At 43.7% G+C, this 21936-nt stretch overlaps 1 protein-coding gene across 3 annotated transcripts in view; it reads left to right on the top strand.

The window, feature by feature from the left end:
* The window catches only part of gas2l1 (growth arrest-specific 2 like 1), a 110200-nt gene that overhangs the window by 71199 nt on the left and 17065 nt on the right, over nt 1-21936 (top strand). For all 3 annotated transcript variants that reach the window (XM_072247688.1, XM_072247689.1, XM_072247690.1), the window contains one exon: nt 2181-2571. In XM_072247688.1, coding sequence (XP_072103789.1) covers nt 2181-2571 — 391 coding nt within the window. The remainder of the gene's footprint in view (nt 1-2180; nt 2572-21936) is intronic.

Genomic DNA, 21936 nt, shown 5'->3' on the forward strand with positions numbered 1-21936 from the left:
ATTTGGTATATTTGATTACATTTTATTCAATATAATGTTTCTTTTTACTTATTATTTTTAACTTTGTCTCATATTTATGCATATGTTGATTTATCTTTACAATCTATGTAAGGTAATTTGAGCTTCAATCTTAATGTATGAAGGGTGCGATATAAATGGAGTCATTTTTATTATTGTACTTCCCCCTATAGTTTCTTCCAATCGCCATGAAATTATTCCCCCTCGTTTCCTTGCTGTTTGACTCCCTTGCATAATAAATGCATAAGTCATAGGAGCAGAATGAGGCCATTCAGCCCATCGACTCTACTCCACCATTCCATCATGGCTGATCCCGGATCCCACTCAACCCCAAACACCTGCCTACTTGCCGTATCCTTTGATGCTCTGACCGATAAGGAAACGATCAACTTCTGCCTTAAATATACCCATGGACTTGGCTTCTACCCCAGCCTGTGACAGAGCATTTCACAGATTTACTACTCTCTGGCTGAAAAAAATCCCTTCTTGCCTCTGTTCTAGAGGGTAGCCCCTCATTTTTGAGGCTGTGCCCTCTAGTTCTGGACACCCCCACCACAGGAAACATCCTCTCCACATCCACCCTATCTAGTCCTTTCAACATTCGGTAGGTTTCAGTGAGGTACTCCTAAATTCCAGTGAGCACAGGCCCAAAGCTGTCAAACGCTCCTCGCGCATTAACCCCTTCATTCCCAGAATCATCCTCATGTTGCATTCTTTCAACCTGCCACTTCAGTTCCACACACCAGTGCAGCGTCTGCACTGTGCTGAGACTGAAGAAGGCTGGTGTGAGACTCAGTGTCGGTAAAACTTTGGTTGTCTGTTGCCTAGCCCGCTTGATCTTTCTTTTCCACTGAAGGATTCCTATTTTGCTTATCACCCGCGTAACCTTCTCCCAGATTCTCCCCCCACCCCTACCTCACACACTGAAGTTGAATTTCACTCAAAAAAAATCTTCCACGTGGGTTCATAATGGCAGAAAATATCATAGGCTCACACTTTTTTAGATGGCATTGCTAAACTTTGTGGAGGTTAAAGGAAACTGGCAGGGACACTGTAAATACAGATCAAATCTTTACACAGTGCACTGGGCTAGAATAAGCTAAAACAATAACCATGCTGAATAAAGCATAAAAACCACTGTAAAAGTGCAGTGCTGGTAAACAATAAAGTGCAAGATTATTACTGGATAGATTATGAGAACAAGAGTCCATCTTGTACAGGGGTCTGATAAGAGCGGGATAGAAGTTGGCCTTGAGCCTGGTGGCGTGTGCTCTCAGACCTTTGTAACTTCTGCCCAATGTGAGTGGGGGAGAAGAGAATGTCCACGGTGGGTGGGGTATTTGAATATGTAGGTTACTTTCTTGAGGAAGTGAGAAGTATAGACTGAATCCATAGAGAGGAGGCTGGTTCCTGTGCTGTGCTTAGCTGTGTCTACAACTGCCTGTGGTCACATGCAGCATAGTTGCCATACCAATCCGTCGTGCATCCATTTAGAATGATTTCTAGAGCGCCTCGATTTATATATCAAAAAACGAAATTGGGAAACGTTGATGGGATCACGCCAAAGAGGAAGTAAATGTCACGGCCAAGAAATCGGCCCCTTGAAACCATGAGCTGAGGTGGTCGACGATGTCTAGGAGATTAAAGGAGGGAAAAGCTTAGCAGCAAAATCTGATCTGGGAAAAGGCAAGTGAAATAGGCTTAGTTGTTTTTATTTTACTTAGTCAAGGTTTTATAACCTTGACCATTGTCTTTATTATTGAATCACAGTCTAAAATTGTAGTAATAGCATCTGAGCAGTGTTTTCAGGAATGTCTATTTACAACTTTTGGATTTGGATCTAAGGACTCAGTTTGGTTCAGAATGCTGTTGTTGTCACTCATTCTATTTTTGCATGATTTGTTTTTTTTTCTCTTTCTCTGTGGGCACTGGGGGTTGGGCTTTTTAAAGTTGGGTTCTTTCAGGTTTCTTGCTTTGCAACTGCCCTTAAGCAAACAAAATCTCAAGATTGTATAATTTATATATTTGTTGATAATAAATGCACTTTGAATCTTTGAACTTTATGTCAATGGCTCATCAAACTGCTCCGCATCTAGGTCCTAATATTGTGTGTGATGTACATGACTGTATAATTCAGACACATGCTTTTTAACTTTTGACAGCACATCGCTATCAACCGGTGAAACCTCAGTCCAAGACTTCCGTGAGCAACAGCCCTCTCGCCTCTAGAGCCCCAAGTCCTGGACCGCACCGCTTCTACGAAGGCCCGAATATCTCAAGACTACCTGATAATGCTAGGCACATGGACAAGCGGACAACCCCTGCGGCGGAGTTGTCAGCCGCAAAACAAAACGGATTATCTGCCGCAACACGAGACGGACCATTCAACCCAGCTATCAGTGGAAACAAAAATGAGACACCAAGGTTTCAGAGTACACCTGGCAATCCAGCTGAGTTGGCAAATAAACGCTTCCAGCAAACACCAGACCCAGGAAGGACTATCTCATCTCGATCATACGACTGGTCAGAACCAAGGATTTCTGGTCCTGGGAGGTAACTTGCATTCTTTTAATATTTTGAACCATGGAATATTCAATTTCAGGAAGTATGGCTTTTAATTCAGCATGATGAGCTTTAGATTTACTATCTTTTTGGTTTTGACGTAACTGTTTTGATAACTTAGTTCTTGGATCCACTCTTCAATTTGCCCCTTTGTGGAAACTGAAATGGTGGCTTAACATGTGACTGCATTTGGCCTACACCAATAGACATCTTAGTTTCCATTCACTCATAGAAGAAAGCATTGGTGATGTATTACAAGGCTGTGGAGACACCATATGAATCCTTGCTGATTGTGAATGTTTTGGCTGTTCAGATAACTGCTTATTGAATTCTCCATCCACAATTTGAGCAGTTGAATGTACTTTATTCAAAATAAGATTCTTGAGGTTCCATAAAGTAGTTCTACCTTATCAGTATAAAAATCACTATCCAAAACTTCCTTAATCTGTTGTTCATACTGTGACCTGCAATGGTTTTTGATCAGATAATGCCCCAATCTGAAAATACTAGTAAATGTTCCCAAGTTCTTAGCAGGTTCTGTCTGCTGCTATTTATAACTGTCCAGAAACTTTCTGCATTGCAAATCAATTTACAGATTACAAACATGCCAGTTGAGAAATGGGATTAATGAGATTGTTTTGAGAGTTGGGATAGACTTTATGGGCTGAGTAGCCACCTATAAAATTATACAATATAAAAATGACATTTATGGACTTTTGCACTGTTGTGACTGTGAACGAAGTCACCAGAGAGACACTGACGCTGGTGGATATGTAAGTATTTTAGTCAGCCAAACAGGAATTGTACAGGAGACACTATTGGAAGAAGATGTCCACCTGGCTCAATATTACATGACATTTTATTTGCGAAAGATCAAAGGTAACAGCAGGACAATTCTATAGTTACAATGTATCTACAATGCTTCCTTTGAATTATATATAGTTTTTAACATCTCCTTCTTTGCACCCACTCTCCAGACACCCAAATGAATGTTAGTCCCCACTGACTCTGGGCTGCATTTTTATATATATATAGACACACACACACACACACACACACACACACACAGGCATCTGAGGTCAAATGGGATGTTTCTTTGTTTGCAATCGACCTCAAAATGCAACTCCAGGAAAATCATTGTTCAGAGCTGCATTTTAAATTCCATCTACAATCTACGTTCAGGTCTGAAGACTGATTGCTGTTGAAATTAGTATTTACTTTCTACCAGATCTCCAGAATTTGCCCTAACATTTACATTCCTGATATTATTTCCTTCATTCCACCTGCAGCCATGTCAAAATGCAAAGCTATCTAATTCCCTTCCTTAACACTTGTCGCCTACCTATCTCACCCATTTAAGACATTAAAATCTATTGCAACACACACAAAATGTTGGAGGAACTCAGTAGGTCAGGCAACATCCAGGGAAATGAATAAACAGTTGCTATTTTGGCTGTAGTCCTTTGAGAAGACATTGAAATCGATAATTTTGACCAAATACCTTCTATTGAATATCTCATCAAACGGTATTTATTAAGGGGCCTTTGAGCTCTTTATTTTGTTATGTCAGTGGTGCATTATTCTTGTAAATTTTTAGGGGTTTGTCATCAATGGGTTAATTCAGGAGACATACAGTACTGTGTTTAAAAAAACACTTTGGCACATACCAGCATAGCTAGGATCCCTAAAGACTTTTGCACAGTACTGTCAATTTGTCAAGATGGAGTGGAGAGCACATTTGTAAATTTGGTGGGAGAAAAGGATGTTGGTAATGGCGGGTGTGGAGTGCCATGGGAGGGGTGTGGGACAGGTGGCAGAGAAGGAGGGCCAGGGGGCGGTGGGATGGGGTTGTTGACTTGGGTTCAGACACACAGGCAAGGTCACTCACATATGTCATGATTTTTTTTCTTTGTGGCTGCAGTACAGTGCAATACATAAAATTACTACAGTACTGTGCAAAAGTTTTGGGCACCCGAGCTATACATATGTGCCTAAGACTTTTGCACAGTACTGTAACGAGTGGGTCTATGTCAATTTCCAATGCAAGAGATCATTATGTCATGTTATGAAACCACGTTTTGGGTCAACTTCCATTTCACTGCAGTGAAGTATCATGTCACTGCGGTAATGTGATTGCGTAGAGGAAAGTGTGTCCATTATAAACTCTATTGTATTCCATATTTGGAAGTTGCTCATCATGTTAAATCTCCCTGGGACCAAATAACATCCGATTCTTTTCACTGTTTTTTTTTAACAGACGAACTTGTCTCCTAACAAAGCCTTGCAGACACTGTAATACAGATGATCTACTGAATTACCTGTTGAATAGCACATAGGTTATTTTAGAATTTCCCATTCAGATTCCTTATAACAGCTGGTTAGCTGAGGGAACCATTTGGACTGTTTAATTTTCTCACAGCTTTTGCATTATGAACAAATCTCTAAATGAAAATTTATTTATTTGATTGTGATACAGCACGGAATAGGCCCTTTGAGCCACGCTGTAAAGCAATTTAATTCGAGCCTAATCATTTTACAATGACCAATTAACCTACCTACTGGTAAGTCTTTGGACTGTGGGAGGAAACTGGAGCACTCGGAGGAAACAGACACCGTCATGGGGAGAATGTTACAAGTTCCTTTCAGGCAGCGGCAGTGAAATATAAATCTGGAAACAAAGACATAACCTGAAGTTGGTGTTATGTTAATGGATCTTTTAACAATGCTTCTTATAGATTTTAATAAACAAAATATTGTCTTTGGGTAAAATGCTAGCAACTTATAGGTAAATTACTGAAGACCAGATATTTTGTTTTTCTTTAACTTCAGCAGGGAAATTCTGTGGTTTTATTGTTTTGTTTAATATGTTGACTGTCTACATAAAGCCAGATTCTGTCTGGTTTACCTTCCCCCAGGCCGGGAGACGACTGACTCCCTGCCACCAGCCAGAGCTCATGATGTATGGAGTGCCTGCGGCATTATACTGTTTACCTTTAAATTTGTGTCATATGCACCTTATAATTGATTTATTTGTGATAATATTACATAGTGTTGTGTGTGAGTTATATGTGCTGTGTGTGCACCTTGGTCTGAAGGATCGTTGTTTCATTTGGCAACAAACATCTGAACGGCTGAATGACAATAAATTTGAACTTGAACTTATGTAAAGTGATAGTGGCTTTGTGGTGTTACTCAATATCAGCTGTTGCATCACATTTGTTGCTTCTATTGATCACCTTGTGTTGGCGCGTGGCCAAGTGGTTAAGGCGTTCGTCTAGTGATCTGAAGGTTGCTAGTTCGAGCCTTGGCTGAGGCAGCGAGTTGTGTCCTTGAGCAAGGCACTTAACCACACATTGCTCTGCGACGACACCGGTGCCAAGCTGTATGGGTCCTAATGCCCTTCCCTTGGACATCGGTGGCGTGGAGAGGGGAGACTTACAGCATGGGCAACTGCTGGTCTTCCATACAACCTTGCCCAGGCCTGCACCCTGGAAACCTTCCAAGGCGCAAACCCATGGTCTCATGAGACTAACGAATGCCTATGCAAAGATTGATCACCTTTAAGTGAATGAAAGTAACTAATCTTGCTTAGACTGGTTCTAGACTTAAAGATGATTCTCCTATCTAATTTTGTTTCCTCACCAACTCCAGACACTGCCTGTTGTAAATTGGGGACCACTTCATCAAGCACCTCTGCACCATTTGCCATCAGTGGGACTTGTATTTTAATTCCCATTCCCATTCCCATTCCCATTCCTGTTCTGGCGTATTACCTATTGTGCCAAGATGAGACTACCCTTGGGGTGGAGTAGCAATACCTTGTATTCCGTCTGGATAGCCTACAACCTGCTGGCATGAATATCCGTTTCTCCTTCCGGTAAACAAATTCCCCCCACCCCCATCTCCCTCCATTCCCCACTCTGACCTTTTACATTCTCTCACCTGCCTGTTACTTCTCCCTGGCTCCCCTCCTCCTTGTCTTTCTCCTGCAGTCCACTCTCCTTTCATGTCAGATTCCTTCCTCTCTGGTCTTTGACCTTTCTCACTCACCTGGCTTCACCACCACCTTCCAGCTAGGCTCTTTCTCCTCTCCCTCCCCCCAACTTTTTTTATTCTGGCATCTTCTCCCTTACTTTTCACTCCTGAAGGAGGGTCTTGGCCCCAAACATCGACTATTCATTAACTACCAAAGATGCTGCCTGACCTGCTGGGTCCCTCCAGCATCTTGTGTGTTCTGCTTTACTCCAGCCACTGGCCTTTTTTTTACGTAGTTACTTAAATTTGGCTACTTTTGAACAAGATAATGCATTTCAAAAGTTGTTTTAACTCGAGGCATAAAATTTGTTTTGCCCAGAAGTACGCAGTGCCCATGCACAACACCTGGTGAGGTCATAAATGGCCTTCTCTCTTCTGGATCAAAAGGCTGTGGCTTGATGTTTCAACACTTTGGCTGTCACTTCAGTATTGGACGGTGGCGATCTCCACCTCACGAGATGCGGTGACATTTAACTAGCCTCTTAGTGTCACCGTAACCATTTCAGAGCAGAGCTGTGCTATCATCCTCAGCTAATAAAACCCATTTCCATCTCTTGCCATTTCTAGGAACTCACTGGTTGCAAATAAGCTGCTGTATCTCATGCAGCAGAACAGAAATAATGCAGTCAGTAAAGCCATTTGAGAGCTCCTTGGATCCAGAAAGTGTCTGTAAAAATGCACATCTTTAGCAAGTCAGTCAGGGTTGGTAGATAATAGAAATTATAGATGCTTTTGTTTTCTTATTGAGACTAGTTGAAGGCCTTCACTTCCCTTCAGCCAATCAAGACTATCTCCCAATAGATCACCAAGCCGAAAGGGTCTGTTGATGCCACTGTCGGTGTTTGTATTGAGACCTGGGTCTCAAGATCTCCTTGTGCAATTGGATTCTTGATTTCCTCACTTGCAGACCCCCGTCAGTTTGGATTAGCAACAACATCTCCTCCACAATCTCCCTCAGCACAAGTGCACCACGAGGCTGTGTGCTTAGCCCCCTGCTCTACTCACTTTATATTTAAGACTGTGAGGCTAAGTAGATCTCCAATGCCATATTTAAGTTTGCTGAGGACACTACTGTCGAAGGCCGAATCAAAGCTGGTGACATGTCAGTATGTAGGAGGGAGACTGAAAATCTGGCTGAGTGGTGACACAGCAATAACCTCTCTCTCCCTGTCAGCAAGACCAAGGAGCTGATTATTAACCTCAGGAGGAGGAAACCAGAGGTCCACGAGTCAATCCTCACCAAGAGATCAGAGATGGAGAGTGTCTGCAACTTTAAATTCCTCAGTGTTATCATTTCAGAGGATCTGTCCTGGGCAATTAATTATGAAGAAAGCACGGCAGCGCGTCCACTTCCTTAGAGGCTTGCAAAGATTCAGCATTGTATCTAAAACTTTGACCAACTCCTATAGATGTGTGGTGGAGAGTATATTGACTGGCTGCATCACAGCCTGGTGTAGAAACACAAATGCCCTTGAACAGAAAATCCTACAAAATGTAGTGGATACGGCCCAGTCCACCACAGGTAAAGCCCTCCCCAGCATTGAGCACATCTACATGAAGCGTGGTCGCAGGAAAGCAGCTTCCATCATCAGGGACCCCCACCACCCAGGCCATGCTCTCTTCTTCCTGCTGCCATCAGGACCCACACCACCAGGTTCAGAAAGAGTTATTACACCTCAACCATCAGGCTCCTGAGCCAGAGAGGAGAACTTTACTCACCCCATCACTGAACTGTTCCCAAAACCTATGGACTCACTTTCAAGGAATCTTCATCTCATGTTCTTAATATTTATTACTGATTTATTTATTACTATTATTTTTTCCTTTTTTTCTTTCTTCTTGTACTTGCACGGTTTGTTGTCTTTGGCACACTGGTTGAATGTCCTGCTGGTGCCATCTCCCATTGATTCTATTATGGCTATTGGATTTACTGAGTACACCCACAGAAAATGAATCTCGGTGTTGTATATGGTGACATGTACGTACTTTGATAATAAAACTCACTTTGGAGTTTGACCATTTATAGTTTAATATACAGTATGCACGAATTACATCAACCGAAACAAACTCATTCATTTTTGGGGTTAGGAGAATGATCCACTGCCCTTGAATCTATTTGGGAATCTGATCAAAGAAATTGCCCAGGTCACTTGATAGTTATCAGACTGCTTTGAGCATTAGGCTTGCATTAAGCCATTAGGTTTGACAAAAATAACTCCACTACTAATTCTATTAGTGTACATTAGAATGGTTCAGGCCACAGTCTGCAAGGAACAAGGGCTCCATCTCCTGCCAATTTGTTTTCCTGTCTAACAGCTAGAAAGCAATGACGTGCTCCATTGTTTCAGAGTGACTCAACATCTTCCATGTTGTCCGGAGGCTAGCATGAAAACGTCAAACGCAAAAGAAAGTGAGCATGGTCCAGATTTTGTGATTGTACAAACAATGGAGCTTTTGGCTTTTGTTACTTCACGAATACAACAGTGTATGTGCATGGTTGCATGCAGAAGTCCAGCCACCTCCATACATTGAAACGTTTGTTTTGCAAACATCTCAACAGACTTCAGAATCGGGTTTAATATTACTGGCATATATTGTGAAATTTGTAAACTTTGCAGCAGCAGTACAATGCAATGCATGATAATAGATATTAAGTAAGTGGTGCAAAAATGAAAATATTAAAAGGTAGTGAGATGGTGTTCATGGGTTCAATGTCCATTTAGGAATCGGATGGCAGAGAGGAAGAAGCTGTTCCTGAATTGTTGAGTGTGTGCTTTCAGGCTTCTGCACCTCCTTCCTGATGGTAAAGGAGATTTGATGTGAGTTGAGTGAAACTGGTTTACAGGTACCTTGAAAATGTTTCCTTCTGTTGCATGAAGTCTATTTTCAATGGTACACTCAGCCATTGTTATTGCTTAGCAGAACTTTTGCCTCTGAAAATAACTTGAAGTTTGAGGATAGTAATTTGTAGTTTATTTACAACATTTTGACTTTATCTTAATCATATATATTTCATCTTTATTTAGCACCCTACGAATTATGTACAACGTTGGTTAATAATTATCTTGCTTTATCTTGAGAATACTTTAATGTGATTGGCTTTTTGATTAGCTGCCACTAGTGGTTAGGAATCCACTTCGAACTGATGACCAAAAGCCAGTGACAAGAGACTGTCTTAATCCATGCCACAGAGGTCTCAGGTCTGGTGAACAATCTTCCTCAAGGACAGGGGAGTCCAGGGGCTTTGTTTCTACTTTCAGTATCAGTATCCAGCTCTTTGCATATGGGGGTTGATGCAAGTTTATTGATCCAAATTGAAACGGGCAGGGAATAGAAACATAGAAACATAGAAAATAGGTGCAGGAGTAGGCCATTCGGCCCTTCGAGCCTGCACCGCCATTCATTATGATCATGGCTGATCATCCAACTCAGAGCCCCGCCCCAGCCTTCCCTCCATACCCCCTGACCCCCGTAGCCACAAGGGCCATATCTAACTCCCTCTTAAATATAGCCAATGAACTGGCCTCAACTGTTTCCTGTGGCAGAGAATTCCACAGATTCACCACTCTCTGTGTGAAGAAGTTTTTCCTAATCTCAGTCCTAAAAGGCTTCCCCTCTATCCTCAAACTGTGGCCCCTCGTTCTGGACTTCCCCAACATTTGGGAATAATCTTCCTGCATCTAGCCTGTCCAATCCCTTTAGGATCTTATACGTTTCAATCAGATCCCCCCTCAATCTTCTAAATTCCAACGAGTTCCAGAGTATCTTGAAACAGTGCTCTCTACCTTCTCTCTTGCGAGAGAAACGGGATCCTGATTTCTTCAGTTTCCACCGTCTTCTCCTTCTTCTTAACCATGTTGCTGTCTTGAAGAGTGAGAGAGGGTTTGATGGAAATATGAAGACCCTGGGGGATCTTAACAGGAACTGGAGTGGATGCTTCCTCACGGGAGAGTCGAAGACTTGGAACCAATGTATTCTTAAATGCAAGAGGTCACCCACATATGACGTAGAACATAGAACCTACCAGCACAGCACAGGACACCCCCTTCAGCCTACGATTTTGTCCCATCCTTTTATCCTACTGTAAGATAAATCTAACTCTTCCCTCCCACAGAAACTTCTATTTTTCTGTCATCTCTGCTTATGTAAGAGTTCCTTAAATGCCCTTAAAATATCTGCCTTTGCTATCACGCCTGGCAGCACATTCCACACACACACACATCACTCTAGGTTTTTTTATCTCATCTCTGACATTCCACCCCCCCCCTTACAATACTTTCCTCCAATCACCTTAAAATAGTGCCCCCTTGTATTAGCCATTACTGCCCTGGAAAAAGGTCTTTGGCTGTCCAGTCTAGATATGCTTCTTATCATCTTGTACACCTTCATTAATTTACTTCCCATCCTCGTTCACTCCAAAGAGAAAAGCCTTAGGTTGCTCAACCCATCTTCATAAGACATGCCCTCCAGTCCAGGCAGTATCCTGGTAGATCTCCTCTGCATCTTCTCCAAAGCTTCCACACCCTTCCTGTGATAAGGCAACCAGACTGAACGCAAGGTTCCAAGTGTGGACTAACCAAGGGAAAGATGAGGCAAGGTTCTTATCTCAGGCAGCCATCAGTCAGAATCAGGTTTAATATCACTGGCATATGTCGTGAAAATTGTTGTCTTTGTGGCAGCAATACAATGCAATTCATAATGGAAGAGATGTGAATTACAGTAAATATATAAATATTTATTAAATAAGTAGTGCAAAAGTAAAACTCATAAAGTAGTGAGGTAGTGTTCAATGTCCATTCAGAAATCGGATGGCAGAGGGGAAGAAGCTGAATCGTTGAGTGCGTGCCTTCAGGCTCCTGTACCTCCTCCCTGATGGTAGCAATGAGAAGAGGGCACGTCCTGGGTGATGGGGGTCCTTAACGATGAACGCCACTTTTTCGAGGCATCGCTCCTTGGGATCCTACAGAGACATACATGACACTTGAGCTGGAACAAAAGGTGTAGCTTACTCAAGAACTCTTCACAGATTACCTTAGTGCCCAGTGTCTAGGAAAAAATATACAAATGAGGAACATAAAAATTTTAAGCACAGGTTTTGTGATTATAATAACAATGAAGCACTTAATTGTTATTACAAGTTTCCTATTAACGTTGCTGCAATTACAGAGAGCAGTTAGTCAGATAACAAAAGTGAAAACTAGTAGAGTTAACTCAATGGGCTGAATGGCCTCATCCAGCTTCTATATATTCTTGTGCAAGCGGTGGAGTGTCACAACGGCCAGTGGGAAAGTGGAATTGAGGTTACAGATAGATTGACCGTGATCTTACTGAAGGTTAAAGCAGGCTCTAGGGGGCCAGGCAGCCTACGCCTAATTCAAATTAATAGATATGTAATCCTGAGCCTTAACCATCGCTTCATGATCCATGATTCGCAGCACAACGTGATCTGAGACAGTAATGGCTTATTGCGGCATTGATGATGTTCCCACTGTAGGTTTACAAATTAAATACCTTTCAAAGAAGTCAAAATCCCACCTTACATGGAAAGCTCTCTGGTTTTTGTATTGTAGTCCGTATTTATTTTGATGAATTTAAAATCGTATTTCCACTTGAACCCAGCAAAATATGAGCAGGTGGGTTAAGTTAAAACTGCAGCTGTCTCTGCCTGTAGGTCTTGATCAATTTTATCACAGCCCTGGCTTAGCATTCCTGTCTTTATTTTCCTGTTTGCAACAATTTCTTTATCCCAATGAGAACACGGTGATAAATTTACTGTGACATCTAACGTGCGTAGACAGTGTAGGGACTGGAGCAATGAAACCATGGCACAATGCTCAGAAAATTACGAAGAGGTTAATCTGTGATAAGTGTATCCACAATCACAATGCTGGCTCAGGGGATTACGATCACTAACTATTAAGGAATTATGTTCGAGGTTTCTCAGAAATGGAACATTAACAAGACAGAATAGAGAATACTTCGATCTTCTATTCAAATCATTTTATTATGGCTTGTTGAATTCTGATGATAATTTAAATCATTAACTATTTAAGCAGAATTCAGTTCACAATTTTTGAAGGGATTAACGTTATGATAGCAACACTTACAAAGTGTTTGGACTGACACGTGAACAGGCTGGCAGTGGACGGATGATAGACCGTGTGCAACCTGATCAGTTTAAATATCAGGGCCTGTTACTGCGCAGCAGGTCTCTCTAAATGGGCATCACGGTCAGTATAAATATCATGGGCTGAATGGCTTGTTCAAAGAACCTTTATTATGAAAGAAAATATATGTCACTATGTACAAACCTGAGATTCAACTTCTTGCGGGCATACTCGATAAATCTATAACAGAATCAGTGGAAAAACCCCACCAACTTGGGCGTTCAACCAGTGTGCAAAAAACACAAACTCTGCAAATACAAAAAAAATAAATAAATAAACAAGCAATAAGTATCAAGAACATGAGATGAAGCACCCTTGAACCTGAGTCCATAGGTCGTGGCAATAGTGCAATTTTGAAGACCCTGACCTGGAGTTACACTCTGACTTTGGTTCTTAGCGGGAATGGGGCCTGCTCTCAAGGCCTCACGACCGGCTGCTTTTTGATATGCCAGGGACACGGCCTAGAAGACGAGCACACCCTCAGGATGCTGGATTCTTGTGGCTCTGGGGGCGGGCGGATTCAAGGCTGGTGCCGCCAACTGATGCATTGTGGGAGTACAAGGAAAATCGGACGCAGCAGGCTTGCTGTTAGCTGTGTGCCCAGTGAGAAGGTGACGTAACAGACTTTTAACACCATAAATCAGCGACCTGTTTCGTTATGGCTCCCCTGTCACTGTGAAATGGGGACATCTCTTTTTCCCTTGTTAGGAAGAGAGCGAGCCTGTGGTATGTCAACTGAGTGAACAAGTAGCCTTTGGGGTACTGTGAGTCTGTGTCTTTATTGATGCTTTGCTGCACTCTTGAGTGCTCGGTGGGGGGTGCTGATGCTTTTTTTTCCTGGTGGGGGGGGTCATTGCTTGCAGCTGTTTGTGCATGGGGGGGAGTTGGGGGGGTGCTTTGGGGTTCTAGCATTTAACCGTCATTCATTCTTTGGGGCACTCCTCGGTTTTCGATAATGTTGGCAAAGAAAAAGAATTTCAGGATGTATATTGTACACATTTCTCTGATGTTAAGTGTACCTACTGAAACCTATTGAAGAAGTTATCCCCTTTGTTCCAAGAGTCTGATGGTTGGGGGGTCGTAACTGTTCCTGAACCTGGTGCTGTGAGTTCTGAGGCACCTGTACCACCTTCCTGATGGCACCAGCAAGAAGAGAGCATGACCTGGGCAGTAGGGGTTCCCTGATGATGGATACTGTTTTCCTGAGACAGTGTTTCGTGTAGATGTGCTCAATGGTGGGGAGGGCTTTACCCGTGATGCTCTGGGCTGCATCCACTATATTTTGGAAGGATTTTCCGTTCAAGGGCATTGGTGTTTCCATACCTGGCTGAGATGCAGCCAGTCAAAATACTCTCCACCACATATCTATAGATCCTATCTAGAATTCCTGTGGTCTACTGTGTTTTAGATCTAGATGCTCCATTCCTCCCCATTTGTGAGACCAAGTATAAAGACGCCAGGCAGGTGAGCTCTTTTTCGACTTCAGTATCTGTTCTGAAACCCCTTTCAGGAGTCGTTGGGGAGTGTACGGGCTGATGTGTGACACATAAGCAGCTGAAGCAAACTATGGATGTATACTTTATTCAAGAGCCATTCACAGATCGCCTTCGAGGTTTTCTGTAATCATTGCTGCAACTTCAGAAAGCATTTAGTCACTTGACACAATACTTCGTGCTGGTAACTTTAAAATGGCAATCACTGTCTTGTCCAATATGTGTGCAACTGCTTTAAAATGGATGCCAAAGAGATCCATCTTTTTCTTCGTAGTCTCCAGTTGACCAGCACGCCCAAACATGTTTTGGAATTGCACGTGATGAGTTTTTCCATGATGACCACATTTCCATCCTAAAATTGTTCTAACCTTACCAGAAGCGATGATATCTTGCAAACCAGCTTTGTAAATCCACACCATTATCAATAAGTGATAACGGCTTGATTTTTAGGAAGTGTCTAAATTCGCACAGGGGTTTGGTAGGAAATGTCTTTGGAATGAAGTGCCCAGTTTATGCTGGGACATGAAATCAGGAATCCTCATAGCTGGTGCTCGTTCCTCATTGATATGGTGTTAACCAATTGCAGGCTCTTGGCAGTGGTCCTGATTTCCCCTTACTGGAATCTCTGAATCAACGTTAAATGCAGAGACGTAGCTGGTGCTTTTTGATCATGTGCCTTTTTGGTTTGCACTCACTACTCAATCTGAAATGTTCTGCTTTTAAGAAACACACACAAAATGCTGGAAGAACTGGGCAGGCCAGGCAGCAGCTATGGAAAAGAGTAAACAGCTGAACTCTCGGGCATGATGGAGGGTCTCGGCCAGAAACATCGACTGTTTACTCTTTTCCATACGTGCTGCCTGGCCTGCTGAGTTCCTCCAGCATTTTGTGTGTGTGTGTTGCTTTGGATTTCCAGCATCTGCGGCCTTTTTCTATTGTTTGTCTCCCGCTTTTAAGCTTTCCTAATTGAATATTCTACAGGAAAAAAAAAGGTAATAATTTCAAAGTCTTGAATCCCTGCAACATGGAAGAGGGCAGTTCTCATTGTTGGAGGGTTCGGGGAACAGGAGGCACAGATTTATAATTCTGGAGGAACGTGTAAGTGGAATGTGAAGAAATCTGAATTCTCTGGCTGTAGGGGAGGTGGAGGTTAAATCAAACACTGCCTTTCAAAGAAATGCTTGTCATTCTTCGGGAGAAGAATAGGGAAAGGACTGACAGGATTGTTCCTTTAATGGCTAGCAGACCTGCTGGGCTGAATGGTTCTGATTCATCACCCGAATTCTTTACGTCATGCTTCGGACACCCTCTTTCACGCGTCACGTGTAAAACCAGTGGAAAATGTTGGGAGGCAACGACATTTTTGAAAATGGGAACGGTCATGAACGTGCAGGAGGGATTTCCAAAAATCCCAGGGTGAGGGGCTGATTGGCGCTAGTGGAGAGGTTGTAAATCTTCTCTGTTTTATTCAACCATCTTCCATGTCGTTTGTCTGAGGGGCAAATGTGACCGTGTTCCCCTTTGAATTAAAATTTCCCTTCCTGTAAAATGGTCAGATTTTGTTTTCCATGATTAACTACATTAGTCTACATTTTTAATCAGACATTTATATTTTTAAGAGCAGAATTGTGGATACATTATTGCAAGTAACCATAAAACTTTTAAAGATCAAGCCAATCAATGCAGTGGATTTAGTATCTCCTCTTCCACTTCAGAATCTGGGTTTCAAGTCTAACCCATACTGATTAGAGTGAACATCACATGCCTTGGATATAAAAGCCCTTAATTGACTTTAGTTTATGTGTTCACAATTGTTTCAATAGGTACTTATGTTGATTTGAGACCATTAGGCAAGATGAGCAGTAACAAACCTATCATCTGTTCTACTCTTTGCATCTCAGCGTCACTGGGGAAAGGGTAACCCTTTAGCCTGACATATTTCACTCTATAAGTATTATTACTTGGGTCACACATCTGTGATCAAGGTGCAGGCCGTTGGGATGCGGCAGAATAATAGTATGTCATGGACTAGATGGGCCAAAAGGCCAGCTTCTGCGCAGTGGTTCTCTGACTCCATCAGAAGTTGTTGGCAAACGTACGGAGATCTTGAAGTCTACCGAATAGTGAAAGGCCTTGATAGAGTGGATGTTGAGAGGATATTTCCTATGGTGGGAGTGTCCAAGTCCAGAGGACACAGGCTCAGAATAAAGGGCATCCTTTTAGAACGGAGATGAGGAGGAATTTCTTTAGCCAGAGAGTGGTGAATCTGTGGAATTCGTTGCCACAGGCAGCTGTGGAGGCCAAGTATGTATATTTAAGGCAGAGGCCAATAGATTCTTGATTGGTCAGTGCTTGAAAGGATACAGGGAGAAGGCAGGAGATTGGGGCTGAGAGGAAAATTGAATCTACCATAATAAACTGCTGGGGTGGACTTGGGCCAAATGGCCTAATTCTGTTCCTCTCTCTTATGGTTATCATATCTCCTCTCCTAATTTGGATAAAATTGTAAAGTTCTAAGTAAAAAATATATTATCAGAGTACATACATGTCACTACATTCAACTCCTGAGATTCCTTTTTCTTGCGAGCATATTCAATAAATCTATAGAAAAGTAACTATATCAGGATCAATGAAAGATCAAGAGCAGAGAAGACAAGAAACTGCAAGATGCAAATATAAATAAATAGCAATAAATGGTGAAAGCATGAAATAACAAGATAAAGGTGAGTCCATTTGTTGTGGGAACATCTCAATATGTGAGTGTAGTTATCCCCTTTTGTTCAAGAGCCTGATGGTTGAGGGGTGGTAACTGGTGTTGAACATGGTGGTGCAAGTCCTGAGGCTCTTGTACCTTCTACCTGTTGGCAGCAGGTACTGAGTGGTGGGGATGTCTGATGATGGATGCTGCTTACCTTCGTACTGGGCCAAATCACTACCTTTTGTAGGATTTTCGGTTCTATATATACATAAATTATTATCTAGAAGAAATCCAATGCTAACAAAACAGTAAAGCTGCTCCCTATTTACAATCTAGCAGTGGCCTTGCCGGTAAACAACAGCTCTTTCTGTTCTGCAACGTTACCCGGTGGTTTCAGCAGGAGATGTAAAGTTCTTGTAAATACTCATTGGGCTCTGCTGAGGACTGGATCATGTGATAAACATGAGCAAGTCTGCAAAGGCTGGAAATTCAGAGTAACACACACAAAAAGCTGGAGGAAGGCCAAGTTGCTGCGCATTTTGTGTGTGTGTGTGTGTGTGAATTATATGATGCTTAAGTTAGCCTCAGTGCTTCCCCATGTGATCATCCAGTGGTCTCGCAATGAAACTGCTGCAGTGCAGCCAATGATGCCTCCCGTGACCCGGTTTGTGAGGGTGTTTGGATTATTGTTTCTTGGGGGTTCCCAGTTCCTGACACCTTTTAGTGCCGGTGCTACAGCTGTGGTGCGTGGGTCTTGCTTCATGCGGGCGTGGGCTACTTCATTAACTGAGGAGATGTGAAAGGAGAAGGAACACTGTACCATGTCAGCAAACATCTCCACTCCTCAGCTTGTGTATCTGCAGATGCTGCAGCCTCTTCCAAAGTCATCCTTCAGTGCCACCCTTGGGCTGAGGTGGTAGACCTACAACAAGCACGTCCATCTTTCTTTGCTTGAGATGCGACCAGTTAATAAAGTTTTCCCATCGCCCCATTGACGTAAGTTTTAAACGGGCACCTTGATGCCAAGTTCAGTCAAATGCTGCCTTGATGTCAAAGCAATCACTTTTGCCTCTTTTCTAGCATTTGGCTCTTTGGTCCATCTTTGAACCAAAACTGGTTTGGAGCAGAGTGGTACTAACAAAACTAACTGAGTCTTGGCGATGTGTGGTATTGTTGACGTGAGTGACACTTGGAAGCAGATATCGTTTTGATTCAGAACAGACGTATTTGAATAGTAATTAAGTGGACTTAATTTGTCCTGATTGTTTTGATAACTTTTTTATTTTTATTGAGATACAGTGCAGATTAGACCTTTCCAGCCCTTTGAGCCGCAGCACCTGGCAACCCCCAACTTAATCCTAGCCTAACCAGGGGGCAATTTACAATGACCAATTAACCTGCTAATCAGTATGTCTTTGGACTGTGGAGGAAACCAGAGAACCAGGAGGAAACTCATACGGTCACAGGGAGAACATACAAACTCCTTACAGAGAGTGGTGGGAATTGAGCTCAGGTCACTAGTGCTAACCATTATACTATCGTGCAGCGCCAGCCCATTGTCAGGTAGATACTAATGGTTCTGGGACAAACTGGCGGGAGGGACAACTAGTACTGGAGCTGTGTTGCTCTCTGGTCCTGCAGTCTTTGCCATCTCCAGTGGTCTTGGCTGTTTCTTGGAGAGTTTGAAATTAGCTGGGGACTGGTCTCTGTGATGCTGGAGATATAGGAGGAAGCAGAAATGTATTACTCATTCTGCCTGCCTGGCTGAGAATGTTTGCGAGTGCTTTGCATTATTACACCTTCACTGAGGAGCTACCTTGTCCCATTGCAGTTTGATCTTCCTTCAGCAATCATGATGGGTCAGTAGTTCATTTAATATCAGAATGTATACAGCATACACCCTGAAATTCATACTCTTCACAGACATCCTCAAAACAGGAAAAAAAAATCACAAAGGATGAATGACAGATAAAAACATTAGCACTCCGAATCTCCCCTCCCCCTCCCATGCACAAGCAGCAGCAAAACATCAACCCTCCCCCTCCCATTCCCCTCCCACTCCAGCAGAACGCATCAGCCCCACCACCCACCAAGCCAGCAATAGCAAAGCCACCAAAGAGACCATGATCCAGAGTCTATCAAAAAACCACTGTTCGTCCCAACAGTTTGACATCTGTCTCTCTGTCATTAACAAGGAAGGGAGAAGTATCATTCCTTCCACAGCGAGAGGGGAGGCCGGTAGCTCATTGTTTCTATGTTACGGTCTGCAGCATTGCTTTAGAATTTCCCCCGACTCGAGAATCAGCAACAAACTCTCTCTCTTTGCAGTGGCCAATTAACGTGTGGTCTTTTTGAATGTGGGAACAGAATACCCAGAAGAAACCCATGTAGTTACAGAGATACTGTGCATCCTCCACACCGACCGCACCTGAGGTCAGGGTTGGACCCATCGAGAGAGGGCCAATCACTCGAGTGCAGACGCTCCGACAGCCGCACCCGCTGTCTCAATGTTCCGATCTGGCGAGCTTCAGTCGGCGATGGGACTGCAGAGACACGTTGAACACAAGATGGTGGCCCTGCCTGTTGCTGCTTTGCTTGGGGTTTGCTGGGCAAGTAGTCCTACCTGGCAGCTTTCCGTGTTTTTGAGTTGTCCGGTGCTGTTGTTTTGATGCCTTCTGTACCCAATGATGAAGGACTGATCCAGTGGCCAGTTGTAGGTGGCAGAAACTACTGAACCTTGTTTCATTTCAACAGGAATTCTGCAGATGCTGGAAATTCAAGCAACACACATCAAAGTTGCTGGTGAACGCAGCAGGCCAGGCAGCATCTGTAGGAAGAGGTGCAGTCGACGTTTCAGGCCGAGACCCTTCGTCAGGACTAACTGAAGGAAGAGTGAGTAAGGGATTTGAAAGTTGGAGGGGGAGGGAGAGATCCAAAATGATAGGAGAAGACAGGAGGGGGAGGGATGGAGCCAAGAGCTGGACAGGTGATAGGCAAAAGGGGATACGAGAGGATCATGGGACAGGAGGTCCGGGAAGAAAGACAAGGGGGGGGGGACCCAGAGGATGGGCAGGAGGTATATTCAGAGGGACAGAGGGAGAAAAAGGAGAGTGAGAGAAAGAATGTGTGCATAAAAATGAGTAACAGATGGGGTACGAGGGGGAGGTGGGCCTTAGCGGAAGTTAGAGAAGTCGATGTTCATGCCATCAGGTTGGAGGCTACCCAGATGGAATATAAGGTGTTGTTCCTCCAACCTGAGTGTGGCTTCATCTTTACAGTAGAGGAGGCCGTGGATGGACATGTCAGAATGGGAATGGGATGTGGAATTAAAATGTGTGGCCACTGGGAGATCCTGCTTTCTCTGGCGGACAGAGCGTAGATGTTCAGCAAAGCGGTCTCCCAGTCTGCGTCGGGTCTCGCCAATATATAAAAGGCCACATCGGGAGCACCGGACGCAGTATATCCAGGTGAGGCAACACTTCACCTGTGAGTTGACTGTGGTGATATACTGCGTCCGGTGCTCCCGATGTGGCCTTTTATATATTGGCGAGACCCGACGCAGACTGGGAGACCGCTTTGCTGAACATCTACGCTCTGTCCGCCAGAGAAAGCAGGATCTCCCAGTGGCCACACATTTTAATTCCACATCCCATTCCCATTCTGACATGTCCATCCACGGCCTCCTCTACTGTAAAGATGAAGCCACACTCAGGTTGGAGGAACAACACCTTATATTCCATCTGGGTAGCCTCCAACCTGATGGCATGAACATCGACTTCTCTAACTTCCGCTAAGGCCCACCTCCCCCTCGTACCCCATCTGTTACTCATTTTTATGCACACATTCTTTCTCTCACTCTCCTTTTTCTCCCTCTGTCCCTCTGAATATACCTCCTGCCCATCCTCTGGGTCCCCCCCCCCTTGTCTTTCTTCCCGGACCTCCTGTCCCATGATCCTCTCGTATCCCCTTTTGCCTATCACCTGTCCAGCTCTTGGCTCCATCCCTCCCCCTCCTGTCTTCTCCTATCATTTTGGATCTCTCCCTCCCCCTCCAACTTTCAAATCCCTTACTCACTCTTCCTTCAGTTAGTCCTGACGAAGGGTCTCGGCCTGAAACGTCGACTGCACCTCTTCCTACAGATGCTGCCTGGCCTGCTGCATTCACCAGCAACTTTGATGTGTGAACCTTTTGTCATTATGGTCTGTGAGGAGATACAGTTCTGGTGCTCTCGATGGGCCAGGTTGTGGTACTATGTCCATTCAGACCCTTCTCTCTAGCTGCGGTAATGCTGTACAGCACGACGTCCTGGGGTGGAGATAGGTCTCTACCAAAGGAGGTGTGAGGCACTCCTTCCCCCAGCTAGTCTGCAAGTCACCCTTGGGCAAGGTGTAGCACCTGCTTAGACCCCCGACCAGCGTTACGTGAAGCCATGGAAGCAGGTGGTGGACGGTCATATGAGCAGCTGGTGTATGTCACAAGTCCTGGTTACGCGACCGCTGACACCAGGCAGACAATCTCTGAAGAGTATTGATAATGGCAGGGGTCACCCATCTTGTAAAGACACTGCCCAGAAGACGACAATGGCAAACTACTTCTGTAAAATAAAAAAAAGAACAATCATGGTCAAAGACCATGATCGGCCACGTCATACGACACAGCATATCATGCTGATGAATGCCACACAACATGACGTACAGTGAGCTGGCTGTGAGGATGTGACTTTTTCTCCTGAAGAACTGCTCAAGCATCACTTTTATCATGCACAGGTATACCTGTTGCAGGTGAATTCTTCAGGATGAGCTAGAGTAGATATTCCTGGTGTCAATTCACTTGTACCTGTTGCAGGACCCAGTCTAGTATAGTGCTGGTGTGCCACCCTTAGTGATAGATTTTGGTTGCCTAGGAAGCTGCTCAGCTGTACCGCAATACGTACGTTCAAACAAATTCTATATGTAGAATTTAC

The sequence above is a fragment of the Mobula birostris genome, chromosome 31 (assembly GCF_030028105.1).
Source record: "Mobula birostris isolate sMobBir1 chromosome 31, sMobBir1.hap1, whole genome shotgun sequence".
Taxonomy (NCBI): Eukaryota; Metazoa; Chordata; class Chondrichthyes; order Myliobatiformes; family Myliobatidae; genus Mobula; species Mobula birostris.